The sequence below is a fragment of the Atractosteus spatula genome, chromosome 2, assembly GCF_055471065.1.
Source record: "Atractosteus spatula isolate fAtrSpa1 chromosome 2, fAtrSpa1.hap1, whole genome shotgun sequence".
Classification (NCBI taxonomy): Eukaryota; Metazoa; Chordata; class Actinopteri; order Semionotiformes; family Lepisosteidae; genus Atractosteus; species Atractosteus spatula.
The window spans coordinates 63,422,371-63,439,488 of NC_142707.1; the positions used below are offsets into that span (position 1 = coordinate 63,422,371).

General features: G+C 37.7%; 1 protein-coding gene across 3 annotated transcripts in view; it reads right to left on the reverse strand.

Moving 5' to 3' along the window:
* The window catches only part of pxdn (peroxidasin), a 93,022-nt gene that overhangs the window by 13,946 nt on the left and 61,958 nt on the right, over positions 1-17,118 (reverse strand). For all 3 annotated transcript variants that reach the window (XM_088909622.1, XM_088909623.1, XM_088909624.1), the window contains exons 12-18: positions 16,118-16,276; positions 14,518-14,630; positions 13,603-13,759; positions 9,968-10,076; positions 4,773-4,930; positions 1,825-3,328; positions 609-743 (exon numbers count right to left, since the gene is read on the reverse strand). In XM_088909622.1, coding sequence (XP_088765748.1) covers positions 609-743; positions 1,825-3,328; positions 4,773-4,930; positions 9,968-10,076; positions 13,603-13,759; positions 14,518-14,630; positions 16,118-16,276 — 2,335 coding nt within the window. The remainder of the gene's footprint in view (positions 1-608; positions 744-1,824; positions 3,329-4,772; positions 4,931-9,967; positions 10,077-13,602; positions 13,760-14,517; positions 14,631-16,117; positions 16,277-17,118) is intronic.

Here is a 17,118-nt window from a genome sequence, read left to right on the forward strand (position 1 = left end):
ACTATCGTATATCTATAAATTACAATGAATCCTTGAAATGCAATAGGAGAAATTGAACTCAATAGCATTGTGGAAATTGTGGAAAATTAAGACGTAAGTTACACTTAATAAGGTTGATCTTCAGTACACACAGCAGAAAATATCCCAACATCCTTGTTAGATAAATGAATGTATGTGACACAAATTAACATTCAATTTGTATGCATTGCAAGACATGGCATGTTAAATAAAACTTAATCAAAGATGATTAGATTCTTGTCCACTCCAACATAACTTCTGTTAGAACTTGTCAATGTTTCAGCAGACACAAGCCTTCATCAGACACCATCATATCTTCTGGGTTTCATTCCAGCCGAGCCCACTTCTTTGCTTAATTATTTCACATCACAATTTCTGTGACCTCTATTATCCGACCATGTACAATATCCTACACCCTGGGGTTGACTGCCTCCTTGGTCTGCGAGAATATATTTGCCTCTCATTTTGAGTTTAAGCAGTACTGTCTATTTTAGAAAGGGACCTCCAAAAGAATAAAGTGCACATCTGTCAAAAGGTTTCCTGCTCATTTACTAGAAGCAAAGGACTGAAGCAGTTCCTAAAAGGCATACCTGTCCCCATCTCTGAGACGTTTAAACTGTGTTGCTAGCAAACACATCAGTGTGGGTCCAAGTCTACTACCAGGTACCAGGTCTTCAACCATTAATGCTGGGAACAAGTCAATATTCAGTGGTATACCATAAAGTCTGGAAAACAAAATACACAACCAGAGGTTAGTGTTCAAATTAATATTATACCCCTTGTTAGTAATCTTATTCTTAAATGTAAGGTATTGTTATTCTGGTATTATTAATTTATTGTATATTTATCCAGTACTACTCCAGATTACTGGATTTAACCATATGATTTAAAAACCATATTACAAATAATCAAATGTCTATAAATTTCTAAAATGGTATTTGCTTCAGCAAATGCTCAGGGATTATCAAAGCACGCATATTTCATGACCAAAGTGTTTGCCACTGCCTTAAGGGCCTAAAAACATGTTTTTTTTCCCAAAAAAGAATAGTTATCCTTCTTAGTAAATATGACAGCTTAGATTTGTGTTTTTATTTCATCCATTTATTAGATCAATGTCCAAACTGGTCAATAATGCACAGAAGGACACTCTAGAACTGTGAAGCACGTTGTATGGACTTTTTTTAGTTTTAGAAAAAAAATTACAAACCTGCATTAATAATTGGTATGTCTGCACAGAGTTTTCACTCTTGCTCTAGCAGGGTTTTGGACTGTAAAGCTGATAATTTGTGAAAGCAAACGTGTACTTTCCTTGATAGATTACTTAAGTAACAAATAATAATAATAATAATAATAATATAATACAGTATATAGCGCTTTTCTGGACACTCCACTCAAAATACATTATATGAAAAGATCATTTGTGATGAAAACATGCACGTGCATTAATCAAGGGACAGGCACAATACCCACTGGCATACAAAGAATGAACAAACTGATAGAGCTAACCGTTTACCTTAAAAGTGTCTTTTACATTACTAAAATTTGTCCCCTTCAGATAGAGCGATCTTCAAACTATATCAATATGAATAGCTCAATGGTAATGTCAGATGTTAAGTGTACAATCAATGCAAAACAACAACAACAACAACAACAGTTTTGTGTTCTTTCCTTACAGACATGGCAACCACTGTCCTTTAAACTAATGGGAGATTCTGATTTGTAACAAGCATAGTTTAACAGAGGACTACTTTGTTGGCAAAGCCCATGACAGGTTGACTCAAGACTTCCCACAATAAGGGTACATACCGCTGAAGTTTTTCTCTCACATCAGGATTTTTAATCTCATTCTTCAGATCCTCAAAGGTATGTGCAGAAGACAGATTGCAGAACACCCTGTAATCATTGTAAGGCGGGATGCCATGGTCTCTGCCTCTTTGAATATTCATGGCAGCCAGGTCCAGTGCGACGGTGTGAGCCATGGAGAAAAGCCTCTCCGTCAGCTCCGTGTTGAGCAGCTGGGTAGAAACTCTCATTTTCCCTGCAACGGCAAACAGCCCTCGCAAAAGGGGGTCGATGCCCCCTTCATTAACAATCCTGAAGGGAGAAAAGAAGGCTTTGTGAAGTGGGATGTGCCCCTGTGGAATAGGCTCAAAGTTCTCATCAAGTCGATACAAGATGGGGTTGATAAGAGTGTGGCCGAAACGGAAAGCGGCTGTAGCAAAGGCATTGAAAATTCCGGCATTGATATTCGGGTTGTAGCCTTTATAGTCTCCCAGCATCTTTAGTCCAACCTCTCCTAAGATCTTGGGCAACCAGTGATTGTAAGTGATGTGTTGCATCTGGGCTCCTACAATCTTGCGAGCTTCGTGGTAGATGGTGTCCCCATCCCAGTGGGGGTTGAGCCGCAGGAGCTCTGAGGCTATCCGGTTATGCTCTCTGAACCACACAGTGTGCATTGCAGTCAAGCCGAGCTGTTCGTTGGCCCGGTGATCTCCCGCTAAAAAGCAGGGGATGGGGCTCTCGTTCTCATCCCTCATGCACTCTGTGGGAGGACCAGTGGCAAAGGGAAGAAGGGGCTTGCCAGACCTCTGCACTATGCCCTGGCGCAATAGGCCCCTCTGACTGGCAAGGTCCCTGATCTCCTCAGAGTCATGATGAGAGCTCCCATAGACATTGGAGGCATCAATGTAGGATGTCAGCTGGTTGATCTGCTCTCGGGGGAAGACGGACTTCATGAGAAGTGAGGTCATGCCGCTGCCACACACAGGACTAGAGCGCACGAAAAACATACAACGGGCCCCGTTTCTCAACGTCCTGCGGTCGTTGGGGGGAAACATGATGGGGAAACAGGGAGGGTCATTGGTGCAAACAGAACTGCACAGCTGCCCATCCGAAAACCTGGACTGGCTCAGCGCCACCACTGTAGAGTCAAGATCATGGTCCAGAAACTGCCCCCACTGCATAAGCATATGGGTGTAGCGGTCATCGGGAGTTATTGTCTCAGTCCCGATCATTGTCGTGGAGACCAAACGGGGGAGAGGCAGCGAGAAGCCATTGTGCTGCCTCTCAGTGGCCCCCCTTGGCAAATTGAAGCCATTATCGTAGACAGACTTTAGGAGGCGCTCAAAGGCAGTCAGCGAGGCACCCCACATGGGGTGCTGCAGGTTATTGCATGTGCCGTCGTGGCTGCGGTATTTCTGATGGAAACAGATGTCAGAACAGTTATTGTACCGCCTGTGAGCTGTGCAGCCGGACAGGTTGGCAATCATGTCAAGGAACCTCGGAGACACCAGATCGTTGTAGCGAAAAGCTTCAAGATGAGAAACAAAAAGATAATGGCTTGAAACATACATAGACAATTAAAACAAGAGATATACAACAGAATCCACCGTGTCTCCTATCTGGATTTGTAAACTTTATGTTGTATCGCACTCCTGATGAGAACCTGTGATCTGGAGGTCAAGAATTACTTTGTGTTTTTGTTGGACTGCCAAGTTCGAAACCGCTTATTCTTCTGTTGCTCCCCTTCCATTTTGCAACAAGAAAAAAATAACTAGAAGAACAATAACCAGCTAATCGCTAGATAGTAAGAAACGTATACTGTATCTGACTTGCAGGTCGTCTGTGCTGTATAAGGCAGTATAAACTTCCTGTCAGTAATCAGCTGGCTGATTAAAATACCTCTGTGGTTCTGTGACTGTAAAAAGCCAAACACAATGGCAGAGGAAAATCCCAAGCAGTGGAAAGATAATTCAAACAGGCACCCTTATTTTGCTGACAAGCAAAGACCTTCTGCATTCTGTCAAAGTCACATACATCAAGTACAGTACATGACTGTTGTCATAGCCAGTAACAACACTGGGCCTGTAGTTCTGAGGCCTTACACTGTACAAGTGTAACACACAGAGTTACCAAAAGTGAATAATTGTTTTCATGTTAGTTTAAGTGGAGAATGGGGGCTTTGAGCGGAAAAATCATTGAGAAGTTTTCCTCTCTAGGTAGATTAAGAGAGGCCTGATTAAAATAAAATAGCTCAGTGCACCACTGATATGTTGCTGCTGTTACAAAACATGCAGTTGCCTACAGTATTTTTCACATTCTTCATCTCAGCTTAAAATTACTATTCATTAAAGGATGAGAAAGGGAATATTACACAACTTCACAGCAATACAAAATGTAAAAGAAAGCCCCAGATAACCTATAACTGTTGATGCACGTATTGTTTAAAAGGTTTAACATACTGTATACAGTATGTATCCACAAAACATTTGATCCATTGTGAATATTAGAACACGTGTATAATGCCAGAGGGGAACTTGAAAATAAAATCAACCAATTTATCCCTCTGAAATGATATCCTCATTGAATACAGTAAATTGGGTGTATTCTTCCCACTCGGTTTTCAGAATTGCTTCCTTTATCAGATTGATGCAAGATATGTAATGACCAAGCCAGATTACATGTGCCCCAACAACTCAAAAAGTTGCCCTGTGTTTTACATATCAGGGGTGCTCATTTTATTCTGCCTTCTGCCACTGCCACAAGGCACTGTGTCTGGGTATAGAAACATTTAATCATAAATAAAAAAAGGAACATTAAAATATTTTTATAGTGATATGTAATTGCAAGAACAGCTTATTGTAAAAAGCAACCTCTGTTTGCAAGACCCAAATGTACCTGTTCTACATATTAGATCAAATTCTCTGAGATACAATATCTTATTTGAACAATTTCCAGGAGCATTAAGCACTCACCTGTGCCATTGGTGTCAACCATGAGTCCTTGGTTAACATGTCTTTGAATGAGCAGTAATGTTTGCTCAAAGATTTCTCCAGCTCTCGCCTGTTCTACTGTGTAAGGGTCTCTTGGGTACCGAAACAGAGCCAAAAGGTCACTTGGGGTTCTGGGATTACTGATTAGAAACAGTGACAAAAAACAAATGTGAATGTCACACCTAGTTTTCCATAAAAAGTTCAAATCTATTAGACAAATTGTCCATGCAAAAGGCTAAACAAATCTTTTTAACTTCTTTTACACTTTGGAATTAAATAATAAATCCAGTTAGCATTCAAGAGAATGATGTTAATCTTGCTTAGAACCAAATATTTTCATAGGCCAAGGCAGATAATGCCAGTTACACTGTACTTCCTTCCTTGATAAAACCACTTCCAATATACTGTATACAAAAGTTTACTCTCTCAAAAGCATCTATCTTCCACTGTCACTAATCTTTTTAATTTCCTTTTCTTATTTGCTTAAATGTACTTAAGCAATTTAGGGCTTTCCAGTATTATGTACACATTCTAAATACAGATATATTTTGAAAAAATGGCTTTTATTTTCATTATAGGAATATCACAAAATCTAAGTGTAAGAAATCTCATCGAAACAGTTTCACCCATTAATTTAGTTGGATTTTATTGTAATGTACTGGTATTCTAATTTTCTGAAGGTCACTTTTATTATTTTGAAGACATGTACAAATACAACAGAATCCCATCTATCCTTCAAATCCACTACCACTACTTCAATTATCTGAAGGAAGTCATGCAAAATAAAAAAGCAAAGCTTAATTTTTATAATGAGCTACATATATTGAGTGTGCTTTGATTTCAACAAATAGCAGTCAGGGCATCATATCAACAGACATGAGAGACCTTAAAGGCAAAGCAGGATTTGAAACTTTTTAAACCTGGAGCAGAATGGTGCAAATGATTAACAAAAACACAAACCTAAAAAAGCATAACATAGAGGTAATTATTAAGTGTTTTACTATGTCAGCTGCAATCGGCTTTGTTTTGTTCTCTATCTTCTCATCATCATCTTTCTCAAGTAGATTACTTTAATCTCTCAAAGACCCAGGGCTTTACTTTAATCTTACAAACCAGTCTATCTTCATATACTGTACATACTATACATATTATACAGTACTATCCTGATTATTAAGTGCCTAGATTATTTTCAGTTCCTTTATGCTTGTCGTTCTGGTGAAAAGATATGGTAAGTGTTTAGTAAGATGAAACTGTTATCTTTTCCTTAAAAAAAATACCTTCCCCTTTAAACCATGCAAAATGTGTCCAATTGCCAAATAACTACATGGGAATATATTTCAGTACATCTCTACAAAGTCACACAGATCTTTCCAGTGTACTACTGGGTGTATGAGTATAATACCCACAAAATTAAGAGTGAGATGTCCTTCTATATTGATAACATTTGTTCAGACTTGAACATCTTTTTTCCTTTTAGTCTACTTTGGACAAAACAGGCCTTTTATTTTACAAAAAAATAGCAACAGGTATAATTTAAGGCACAGAGTCATCCCATGAGGCAGGATGTGAGCAGATCGTGCGCACTACAAAATTAAATGCTCACTCTCAAGCACTTGAAAATACAATGATGATATGAATGATACAAGTTTAAAGAGATTAAATTGCGTTTTATGTATGTGTGATTTGTACAAACATCCCACTCTACAATTTAAAGAACATGTTGGTTGAACGCTTGCTACTTGATATCCATGTGATAATTTGCAACTTCAGAGATTTTTAAAATGTATACTTAAACATCTTGGAGATGTAAAGGTTTATTCCATTCTGAAAAGAGAAGAAAAGAAAAGAAACACAATGTTTCGGCTGTGGAGCCTTCTTTGGGCGTATTCGGGTGACACACAGCTACCTACTTAAACTATCTTTGAGATGTGCTCATTTTGTTTATATTGATACCTAAGCTTTGATTGTAGTAATGTCCACAAGACAAGGCATCTGCTATCTTGAACAAGTTGTGTTTGGCTTGTTTCAACAAAACACTCAGTGACATGAGTGGTCCAATCATTTATAAAATGTGTGCAAGTTAACAACTTTTCAAACACATTAAACATTAAAAGTTTCCATCAAATCTTTCTGAGCTGTGAATCTCCTTGACCAAATTATGATCAATGATCAAACTGTAGGTGGTAGGCATGAAGGGTACTTCCTGCAATGTTAGTCTTTGGATTGAGAATTAGTTATTAAATAGAAACAGAGGGTACAGAAAAAAGGGTGAATACTCAGACTAGGGTGACATAATTAGTAGAGTACCACAGGGATCTGTACTGTGGTCCAGGGACTACTGCTGGGACTGAGGACTACTGCTCTTAGTTGATATCAATGATCTGGAAGAGCTAGCAAACTAGTCTTTGCAGATGATACCATCTAAGGATGAGCAAACACTGTAGAAACAGTAAATGAAATTCTAAAAGAGACGAGCATGGAGGCTTCTTATGAAAAAGACCTAAATATGTTTGTTGAGATGTCATTTACATTTTCTAGACAACGTGGGGAAGCAATTAAAAAGGTGTACAAAAAGCTAGAATGTACAGCTAAAAGTGCAGAAGTTAAATCAAGGGATGTTGCACAAAAACTAATTTAGAATGTTGTGTTACCAGGTTACAGAAAAGAGATTGCTGCTCTTGGATCTGTCCAGGGAAAAGCAACATTCCAGCACCAGTGAAGACAATTGGACCTGACACAAGTATTCAAAATCCTGAAAGGCACTGACAATGTCACCTCTTTGGATTTCTTCAAAATGAACAGAAAAACACAAACCAGCAGAGAGAGCCATGGGGAAAAACGAAAAAAAGAGGGCATGAGGGCCAACTACATTTCAGACAAATACAACAGGTTTCCAGACACTTTTATTAGAGAAACATCCATTCTAGCATGCTGATCTTTAAAAAGTGATACTGCAAGGAAATGTCCAGTCATAAAAGTCAGATGTAGTGTTCTTAGATACATATGGAGAATTTAAGATTGCCCCTGGACCCATCTGGAAGTTTCTAATGTTAAATCTCTTCTCATCTTCTAAAGTACATTATAGGCTGAAAACCGCATGTAGACAAAAAAGATGTTTTTTCCACGCTTATCTTCTCTGGCCTGATTCCATGTGGAAAATATGTCTTTTTGTTTTATCAATTATTCACCTTTTCTGTACCCCTAGAACAACTCTTAACAGTCTGATTCAATGAGGTACTGACCAAAGTTTAACCATAACAGGAATTTTGTTTTTCAATGTGAAAGCTCTGTGTTCCATCTATCAGTACTGCAAATTGTAGAAGAGTCTAGTAGTGGCTGAGATTGGTTCTATTCAGCCTTTTCAGAGAAATTTGTCACGTCTTTTTCATTGGAATACATGTTATATCTGTATCTTAAGCTGGACCAGACTTTACTGCAGTACTACAATTATGCAAATAGAAACAGCTGGAAACAGTGTTTCCATTTTTTTAGGCTTATTGGGTACCTTTCCTCAGCAAAGGCTTTCAGGTAGTTACAAAACAGAGATGTATCTGTACTAATATACTGTATACTGTATCTTACCGTTCTACAAATAAAATTAATACCAGCATTGCCAGCTAAATGGTTAGTAAAATAACTACTGCATTTTAATTGTATGGTGGACATAAATAAGGCATGTAACCTTGATTTTGAAGAGTTTGAGGCTTCCATCTTGACTACTTTTATTATGAATAGAACCAATTTTGCTTTCACACATCACATCCAACTGGTTCTTGAAAAAAGTCAGTGTATTGTTTTAACAACATGGCAGGGTAACTTGCTCCATATTCCTATTTGGGTAAAGAAGTGCCTCCTAATCTCAATTTTAAATGCACTTGTACTCTTTATACAGTAAAGGAACAAGTAATAGGTTTATTCCATGCTGAAAAGAGAAGAAAGGAAACACAACATTTCGGCTGTGGAAACTTCTTCAGGTGTTCGGGTGTCAGTCGCCCGACGAAGGCTCCACAGCCGAAACGTTGTGTTTCCTTTCTTCTCTTTTCAGCATGGAATAAACCTATTACTTGTTCCTTGGCAGCCTACGCATGCTGACGCAGCTACCTACTTGAACTACTCTATATACAGTATTTTTATTCCCAGCATCCAAAATATTCACTACATGTTTAACACTGCAATCTTATATGGGTAGTCTTTATGCAGCTATGGGTCTTTTTTCTTGCCATTTTGGCAATCATTACAATGCATAAACAGTATACATTAATATATAATATACATCACACATAAAATGAAAAAAAACCTACATGTCCTACTGAATGATAGTCTCTGAGATCTAATAAGCACAGAGAAATGCACCATGTCCAATGGAAACTTACATGATAAGGTTACACAGTTAATGAAAGATGATAACCAGTTAGATCAGGACACAATACTTCTAGATCATTGCAACACCATTACAAACATGTAAAATTAGCCTCTGTAATACTGGCTGCTGTAGCAATCCTGCTTAAATATGAGGATGTACTAAAATTGCAACTACTCAAACAAAATAATACAATAGTCTGAAAAATTCTTTGGCATTAAACACGAGGCACATTAGCAATACCAAAAGGGATTATAAAAAAAACCAAATCTGGCTACAACTGAGTTGAGACCGTGAGAAGCCAATTAGGGAAAATCAACAGGAAATGTCATAGGGCTGCACATCAGTAATAATTATTCCAGAGAACCGTTTCATGGTCAAAATACAGAATATTTAAAAGTCTTATGATTTCTTCTAGGGACATAACAATAGCTTGTGTTATACATTAAAGTAAACAAGAGAATGGGTATGATTTCGTGTTTTAATAGGATCAACTTTTGAGAAACCATAACTCAATTTTTATCTAAACAAAAACAAAACATCTCACTTACATTAAAAGGCTTTTCAGTAGAGCAGGCTTATATTCTAATTCTGGGCTGCCCAATCCCAGTTTTAGAAGGCCTGTGTTCCAGCAGATTTTCATTACAGCTCTGTTCTTAATGAGCTATATCAGTTAACCACTGGGATAACTGGACCAATTTAACACATTGCCCCAGCCTTTCAGTTGCTATTGCTTTAAACAGACCTATAAAACACGCAGATACACCAGCCCCCTAGGACCAAGACTGAACAATGCCAGGCTAAACATGCATCCTACCTGTCAAACAGATGTCTCCTAGTAGAGTCGATAGCACTATCAACAGACTGTATGGCTTCCCTAATTGAAGGCACAACATATGGATCTCCATTTCGGCTGATCTGAGGAACTTCAGAAAAAGAAAACATTACATTTGACGAGCGTTTAAAGGTAAAGTTCAGATATCTCTTGTATTTCCATTAAAAAAATATTAAATGTGAAAAGGTAATGATAAAGGATTGCAATAAGTTATGCAATTTGGTTTGGAATTCAAATACATCACAACTTTTCTTGAGCCAATTTCCCTCTTTTCTTGTTGTGACATTTAAAAAAAAATGAATAAATAATTATTTTTTTCATTATGAAAGGATCATTTTGTTAACTATAGATTTACCAGATACAAAAGCCACATATCCACAATTTCCTTCCCTTGAACCTGAATTTGGCCACATCTGGGTTTGAAATTTCAAATTGTTCATAATATGTTGTATTAACAAATTTCTCTCACTTAAGCTACATAAACAATGCTTGTACGTTTCCTTTCTTCACCTTAAAAAGCAATAACTTTACCCCTGAACAAGACTTACAGAGTCAACTCAGTTCTAAAACTAAAAGAAAGTGTGAAAAGGGCAATAATTGTAATACCTTTAGAAAGAAAGTTAGAAGTGGTTGACAGTAGGTGTTGGAAAAACTTATAGAAAAGGATAAGTCCTTCATTAAAATAAAGAACAAAGCTGTGATATTGTTTACTTTAGCAGGGTGCTTGGTATCTATTAATTATTTTTCAGTGAACAGTACAACTATAACTATGCATTTACAGTAGTGAAGTAACAAGACCTGGTGGTTCCTCATAATCCTCAACTTATATTTGAGATATTTGAGAACTTATATTTGCCAGCTTGACGTTTTTTCAGGAATGCTCTGGAGTTGCCAGTTGCAGCTGGCAAGGGATCTGTACCCATTGTTTTTGAAGCTCTCTGGCAGTGAATCCTGTACCCCCACAGCCGAGACTTGCAGACAAGTCCTATAACATTCTCCCCTGCAGAACCATTCCTTATTTGTCATACTACAAGTTCCACAGTGCCTGAAAGGAAAGTCAGAGCTGATTGGAGAAGCAGCGTGACTTTCACTGACATCACTACTAGCTTGCAGGTCCCTGGCAAATCAGCAGTCACTATCTGCTGGATACTCACGATAGAAGCCTAGTTCCTATCCCTAGCCTAGGAGGTGCTCTGTCAGTATGCACAGTGGCTTAGGGAATTGTGGTCATGTTATGACATATACCAGTCTTGAATAGAAGATGCCTGGGCTCCAGAGTTCAACCCTGTGCCCTGGGCAACAGCCTATCCCCTAATCCTTACAACCGTGACCACGAGCATGCACAGATTTGGAATGAAAGGTAGACATTTTTAACAATTTTAAACCATTTCAAATTTTAAACAAATACAATATTTTAAAAATTTATTTTACAAAAATAATATATGGAGTTGCCTTTATCCAGAACACATGATCAGCGGGAATTTTTCATATTTACTGCAAACTAGAGCTAGCATATTTTATCTATCAAGTCTAGTAGTCTATCTGTTAGTCCTAGAACTATTTGTCAAACAAGTATTTGTCAATACTGACATAGACTTACTATAATTGGCAGTGCTACCATTTTTTTTAACTCAGCACTGCTGGTAAGCAAGGTATATAAACATGGAAATGTGAAGCCTATCTGTTAGTTGGGATATTTCTATAGTTGTTTACTCTATTATGATAATCTCAATTTTTCCTTGAATCATTTTTACTTGAAAACAATTCTGAAAAGAAAAAAACTTCATATTCCTTCCTTGAAAATACTAAAATCTCATAAAATTGTGCATCTCTGAAAGAGATTCTGAAAGGAGTCCCTTTGACAGTCTTATGATATGCCTATAAACCCACATCATAGAAACAGCTTTTGAACTAGATGCTTAAAATTTAAACTAAAGATGCTCGCTCATCATGCTGATCAAGCCACCTACTAGCCCATGATTGGATGGCACTGGAGAAATGCTGTTTTTCTACTAGTAACATCTCATGGCACTCACATTGAAGGCTCTTCAGTCACAAGATATAGTAACTACCCACGATTATAGGTCACCTTGCTAACTCAGAACTAAAACATAGCTGGCTAAAACCTACAGCAACCATTTCAGGTGATTATTAACCACTGCCAACTAATACAAAGCTCTGAACCGCTGAAAAAGTTGAGAGCAGTGCAGTGGGACCCAGGCCAGCAGAAAATATCTTGATGGCCATGACAGCTGTGGCAGTAGTTTGCCCAAAATTAATATGAATAATAGCTAGTTTTAAATTGTTCAGTGTCATTTTAATAAAATAAAAATATGTTGCAGAATGTTTCTGTTGCTATATTTTCTTTGTAGAAGCAGTATCATACTTGGGGATCTGAGCCCTTTTGTGCCTTGTCCAGAGTGATTCTATTTTTATTTGTAAGTTTTATCCCTTCACTTTGATACAACTAGGTTCCTGGTTGTTAAGACAGTTTCTATAGGCACAAAGTCATACTTTGGTAAAATGTGTTTATTCAGGTTGTTAGCTAGCACTGGCACAAGGCAGGATACATCTAGGATGGGACACCAGTCTATCACATTTCTCACACTCAGTTTTCTTCTCTTTAATTTCAACAAGGTATGCACCTGAAATTGTGCTTCTATATACAGTACATACTGTACATGAACATACATATTTTGCCAGTGGTTATTTTTTGTTTTGTACTTCAATGAGAAAAAAATAAAAAACTGAAACCAGTAAATCTGAAAATTATAATTAACAGCCAGCCCTTTCATTCAGCTTCCATTTTTTTCTGAGACAAAAACTGAGAAAAATACAGGAGCCATGTACACATTTATATGTATTTTCAAGATGTGCTAGAAGAGATCAAGTAATATGGCTTCAGAAGACTTTATTATGAATTATTTCTGAACAATCCTGCCACTGGCTCTAGAGCTCCAGAGAAGAATGGGCATACATTACAGTATATCATGTGGCCTCATATTGTAGTATACCTTAAGAGGAATATAATGCTATATTAAATACCTTTCAAATTGTTTATATACTTATAAACAATCACAAAAAAGTATAAAGTAAGGTTTTGCATTTGCAAATCTAACAGTTTCACTTTAACTTTCTAGCATCATTAGACAAATTTCCATAGCCGTGGACAATAAAGTATCTATTAAATACAATATTGGTGTTTTCCTTGAATGTATTCTATCCAAAACCTTACAAGGGACTCGCATATAACATATAGGCCTTCTGTACTATAGTTTTTACGATACTTCATGAAATACTTAAGGTTTACTGAAATTTCACATCATGTCTTAATTATAATTGAAGATTTTCATTGACTTTAGTTAAATTGGCCTAGTGATAAAGAGATTTCAGCTGAGTATCAATTTTTCTTATAATGTTGGTGTTCTTACATATATATTATATAAGTTATCATTTAGATTGTTAGATGTCTTAATCACATTAAAAGCTTTAATCAGAATTCCAGAAAGGTCTAACGGTCCAACACCTACTCACAAGACTGAACTGAACTGAAATTTCAGGGTAAGTATCATTCATTTCAGAACAAGACCCTTGTCAGTACACCTGAGCTAGCTTACCCTGGACGGTCAGCACCATACTGGCAGATGAGTATCCAATGGTGTTCCTAGCAACACACTCGTATCGGCCCTCATCTGCAAGCCCCACATCCTGAATCTCCAGGAATCCATCAGGATTTATGTGAAACTTCCCACTTTCTGTAATTTGTACACCTTCCTGAAGGAACATGGAACAGAACAAAGAGAAGAACAACTTATTACAAGTACTGAGTGACAATTCACAACCAAAACATTCTTTAAATCTGATAAAATTGTGTAAAATTGTACAAAATTTGTAGACATGCACACAAACACTCTTCTCTTTTTTTTAGCATAGAATAAACCCTCAACTTGTTCCTTTGCAGCCTACGCATGCTGATGCAGCTACCTGCTTGAACTAATGAGTCCGTTTTGTTAGTTTCTTGAATCTAGCCCAGCTGAAATACCAGGCTCGATGAGAGTGGATCAAACATGAGTTAAAAAAGTTATATACGCTCTTGGAATGGGTGAAGCAAAATCAAATAATATATTTTCTAAAATGTAAACTGGAATGTAAGAGGTTGGCAACTATATTTTTCTGACTTATCAACAGTCACTTTTGACTTTCTCATGGTAACTCAGGTTAAGCAGTTTGGATCTTCTCTTGCCTTTAAAATCGTTTAAGATTCCCAAAAAAGTCAGCTCCCTGACAAATGTATTTTTCTCTCACTCACACACAAACACATACACGCACATGCACACCTCCACAGTATCCACTGGGTCATTTCACACGTTGTTAAGAAATATATCCAATATTTTGGGAACTGATTAAAAACTGATTTCGATATCACTGTCGACATAACCAGTGCAAAAACAGGGCCTCAACAGATGCTACATTATTACAAGGCACATTCAACATCCAAGAGCAAAATCTCAGCCGTGTCACAGACTTCTAACCTTGTTCCATGTAATCACTGGCTCGGGCTCTCCCTGAGCACGGCATGGAATTTGCACATCATTGCCAGAATCCACCGTCATGTCCCTTGGAGCATTTGTGAAAACAGGCGTTACTGATGATTTAAAAACATGTGTTAATAATTACATTTTTGCTTTTTGGGAGGTTTTCTATCACATTTTCTATCCAATATGCAAGATAGTTTAAAAATTGTTTACATATCTTTGGCCAGCTCTAGAACTGATAATAAAGATTAATTCATTTCTAAGCCTGCAGCTCTGACTGTGTGATTTCCTGGGCTGTCGTTTTCCTTCTTTGACCTCAGACTACCTTTGCAACAGAATAGTCTCTGTAAGACAGCCTTTTATATTTCAATCAAAATGCCCTGCACTCTCTGACATTTCTTTTAGGAGGTACCATAAGAATAAGACTAAAATAAATAGTAAAGCCTTCATAACATGAATTTGAATATATTTAATATTTACTGTACCTTAAAGTACACAGCATCTCCTTCAAACAAGGAAGGCAAGTAGGGAAAAATACAATAGAAGTAAAATATTTGTTTCATTCTGTATGTTTCTATCTTTATTAGTTTGTTTCCTTGCAGGCAAAGTACTCCCTCAGGCTGCTGTTTTGAAGATAATTGTTAAGCTCTGTGTTTCAACATGATGCTGATAACCATTACTATAAGGAACACATCTTGTCATTCCAGAATTACAGAGCTCAGTGGTTTTCTGGGTAGCTCCACAACTGAAACCCACAAAACAGCCCTGTAATTCAGCAAAGAAAGAACTAACCAAATATCTGTCATCTGGGCTTTGCGTAGCCATTGTTGACTTATATGTAAATCATCTTCTGTGTAAATTAAAATGAGGAATATACAGTATGTTTTTGTTTCCTTTCTGAATCTCCCTTTAACATACAGAAAATAAACTTGAAACAAAAAGGCACTGGAAATACATTTAAGTAAAACCATAATTTGAAAAAAATTGGCTAAACTTGGAACAGCGCTTGATTGAGCCTCAGTTGAAGGCGATGGTGCGGGTGTCCCGGGTTCAAGCCTGGGTCATGTCACTAGTGACTATAACTGGGATTCCCCTGGTGGAAGCGCACAAGTGGCTAAGTGCTGGTAAGGGTAGGGTGGCATTAGTTAACCAGGTTCCTCTTGGCTCCTGGAGGCACAGCAACACATGTGGCATCCTGAGGATCTGCAGGCTTGAGGTACTGTTGTTGAGGAACAGGCCTCTCCTCCAATTGGCACTGAACCTCCTGCACAGTGCTGCATGGTCCCATATCCCAAAGTACTGCTTGACAGTACTGAATGTTTATGGTATGATCACAACAAATAATCATTACAGAAGCCTGAAAGAGCTTTTAATGAATAGCAAATAAACCCTACTCCAACTAGAATGTGCAAATGTAACTATCTGACGACCACAATATTGTCAATAAAACACAGTCAAATAAGCTATGCTATATGTTGTATACCTTATCTATCTATAGATATATCTAGATTATCTATAGAGATTATCCAGAACATAGACTAACATTTGTCACAATGTAGTATGCGGCACAAGAAACAGAGAGTAAAATAAAGGTTACCTCTTTGCTGTATGGTTAGCTGAGCAGTTGTTCTTACAGAGCCCACAGGGTTGACAGCCTGGCATTCATACTGGCCTTGGTCATGTAGAGCTACTCGGGCAATTCTTAGAGTTCCACTGGAGAGGACAGCATGTCTCCTGTCTGCTGGCAACAGGCTCCCTGGCACACATTCACCAAGAAAAGTGTTAGACGCAGGTATTCTCTTTATGAAACACACGGGCAAAATCAGTATTTATCACACAGTCAAAATTAAATTTCTACAATCCATTGAAAAAAACAACAATGTGATGGGGCCAAGAGACTTCACCTTTCCTTTATTTTATAATGTTAGAAAACACAAGAACAGTTACAAATTATATGAGGCCATTTGGCCGATTAGGTAGTTAGTAGTTAACGGATCCAAAGATGTTACCCGGCAGTTTTGTGAAACAAGCCAGGGCATCAGCTTCAGCAACATGGCTGGATAGTTTGATCCAGACTCCCGCAGTAAAGAAGTGTCCCTGGACTAAAGCACTTCCACTGAGTTTTCACTTGTGTGCACTGGTTTGTCATTCACTGCCTTTGAGGATTTAGAATACTTATAATAATAAAAATTAATTATTCCTTACACTTATATATATATAACTCTTTTCTGGACACTCCGCTCAAAACACTTTACAGGTAATGGGTACTCCCCTCCATCACCACCAATGTGCAGCATCCACTTGGATGATGCAATGGCAGCCATAGTACACCAGTAGACTTACCACACACCAGCTATCAGTAGGGAGGAGAACAAAGTGATCAAGCTAATTCCAAGATGGGGATTATTAGGAGGATTATTGGCAAGGGCCAATGGGAAATTTGGCAAAGACTGATGCATTCCAAGACTGGCTTTGACAAACCTGATTGAAAATGAATGTACAATGCCTTGTCCAGACCCTTGCACTGCTTTAAAGCTTGCAATCACAACATGTTGAAATAGCAATTAATATTAGATATATACACGACCTGCTCCACAT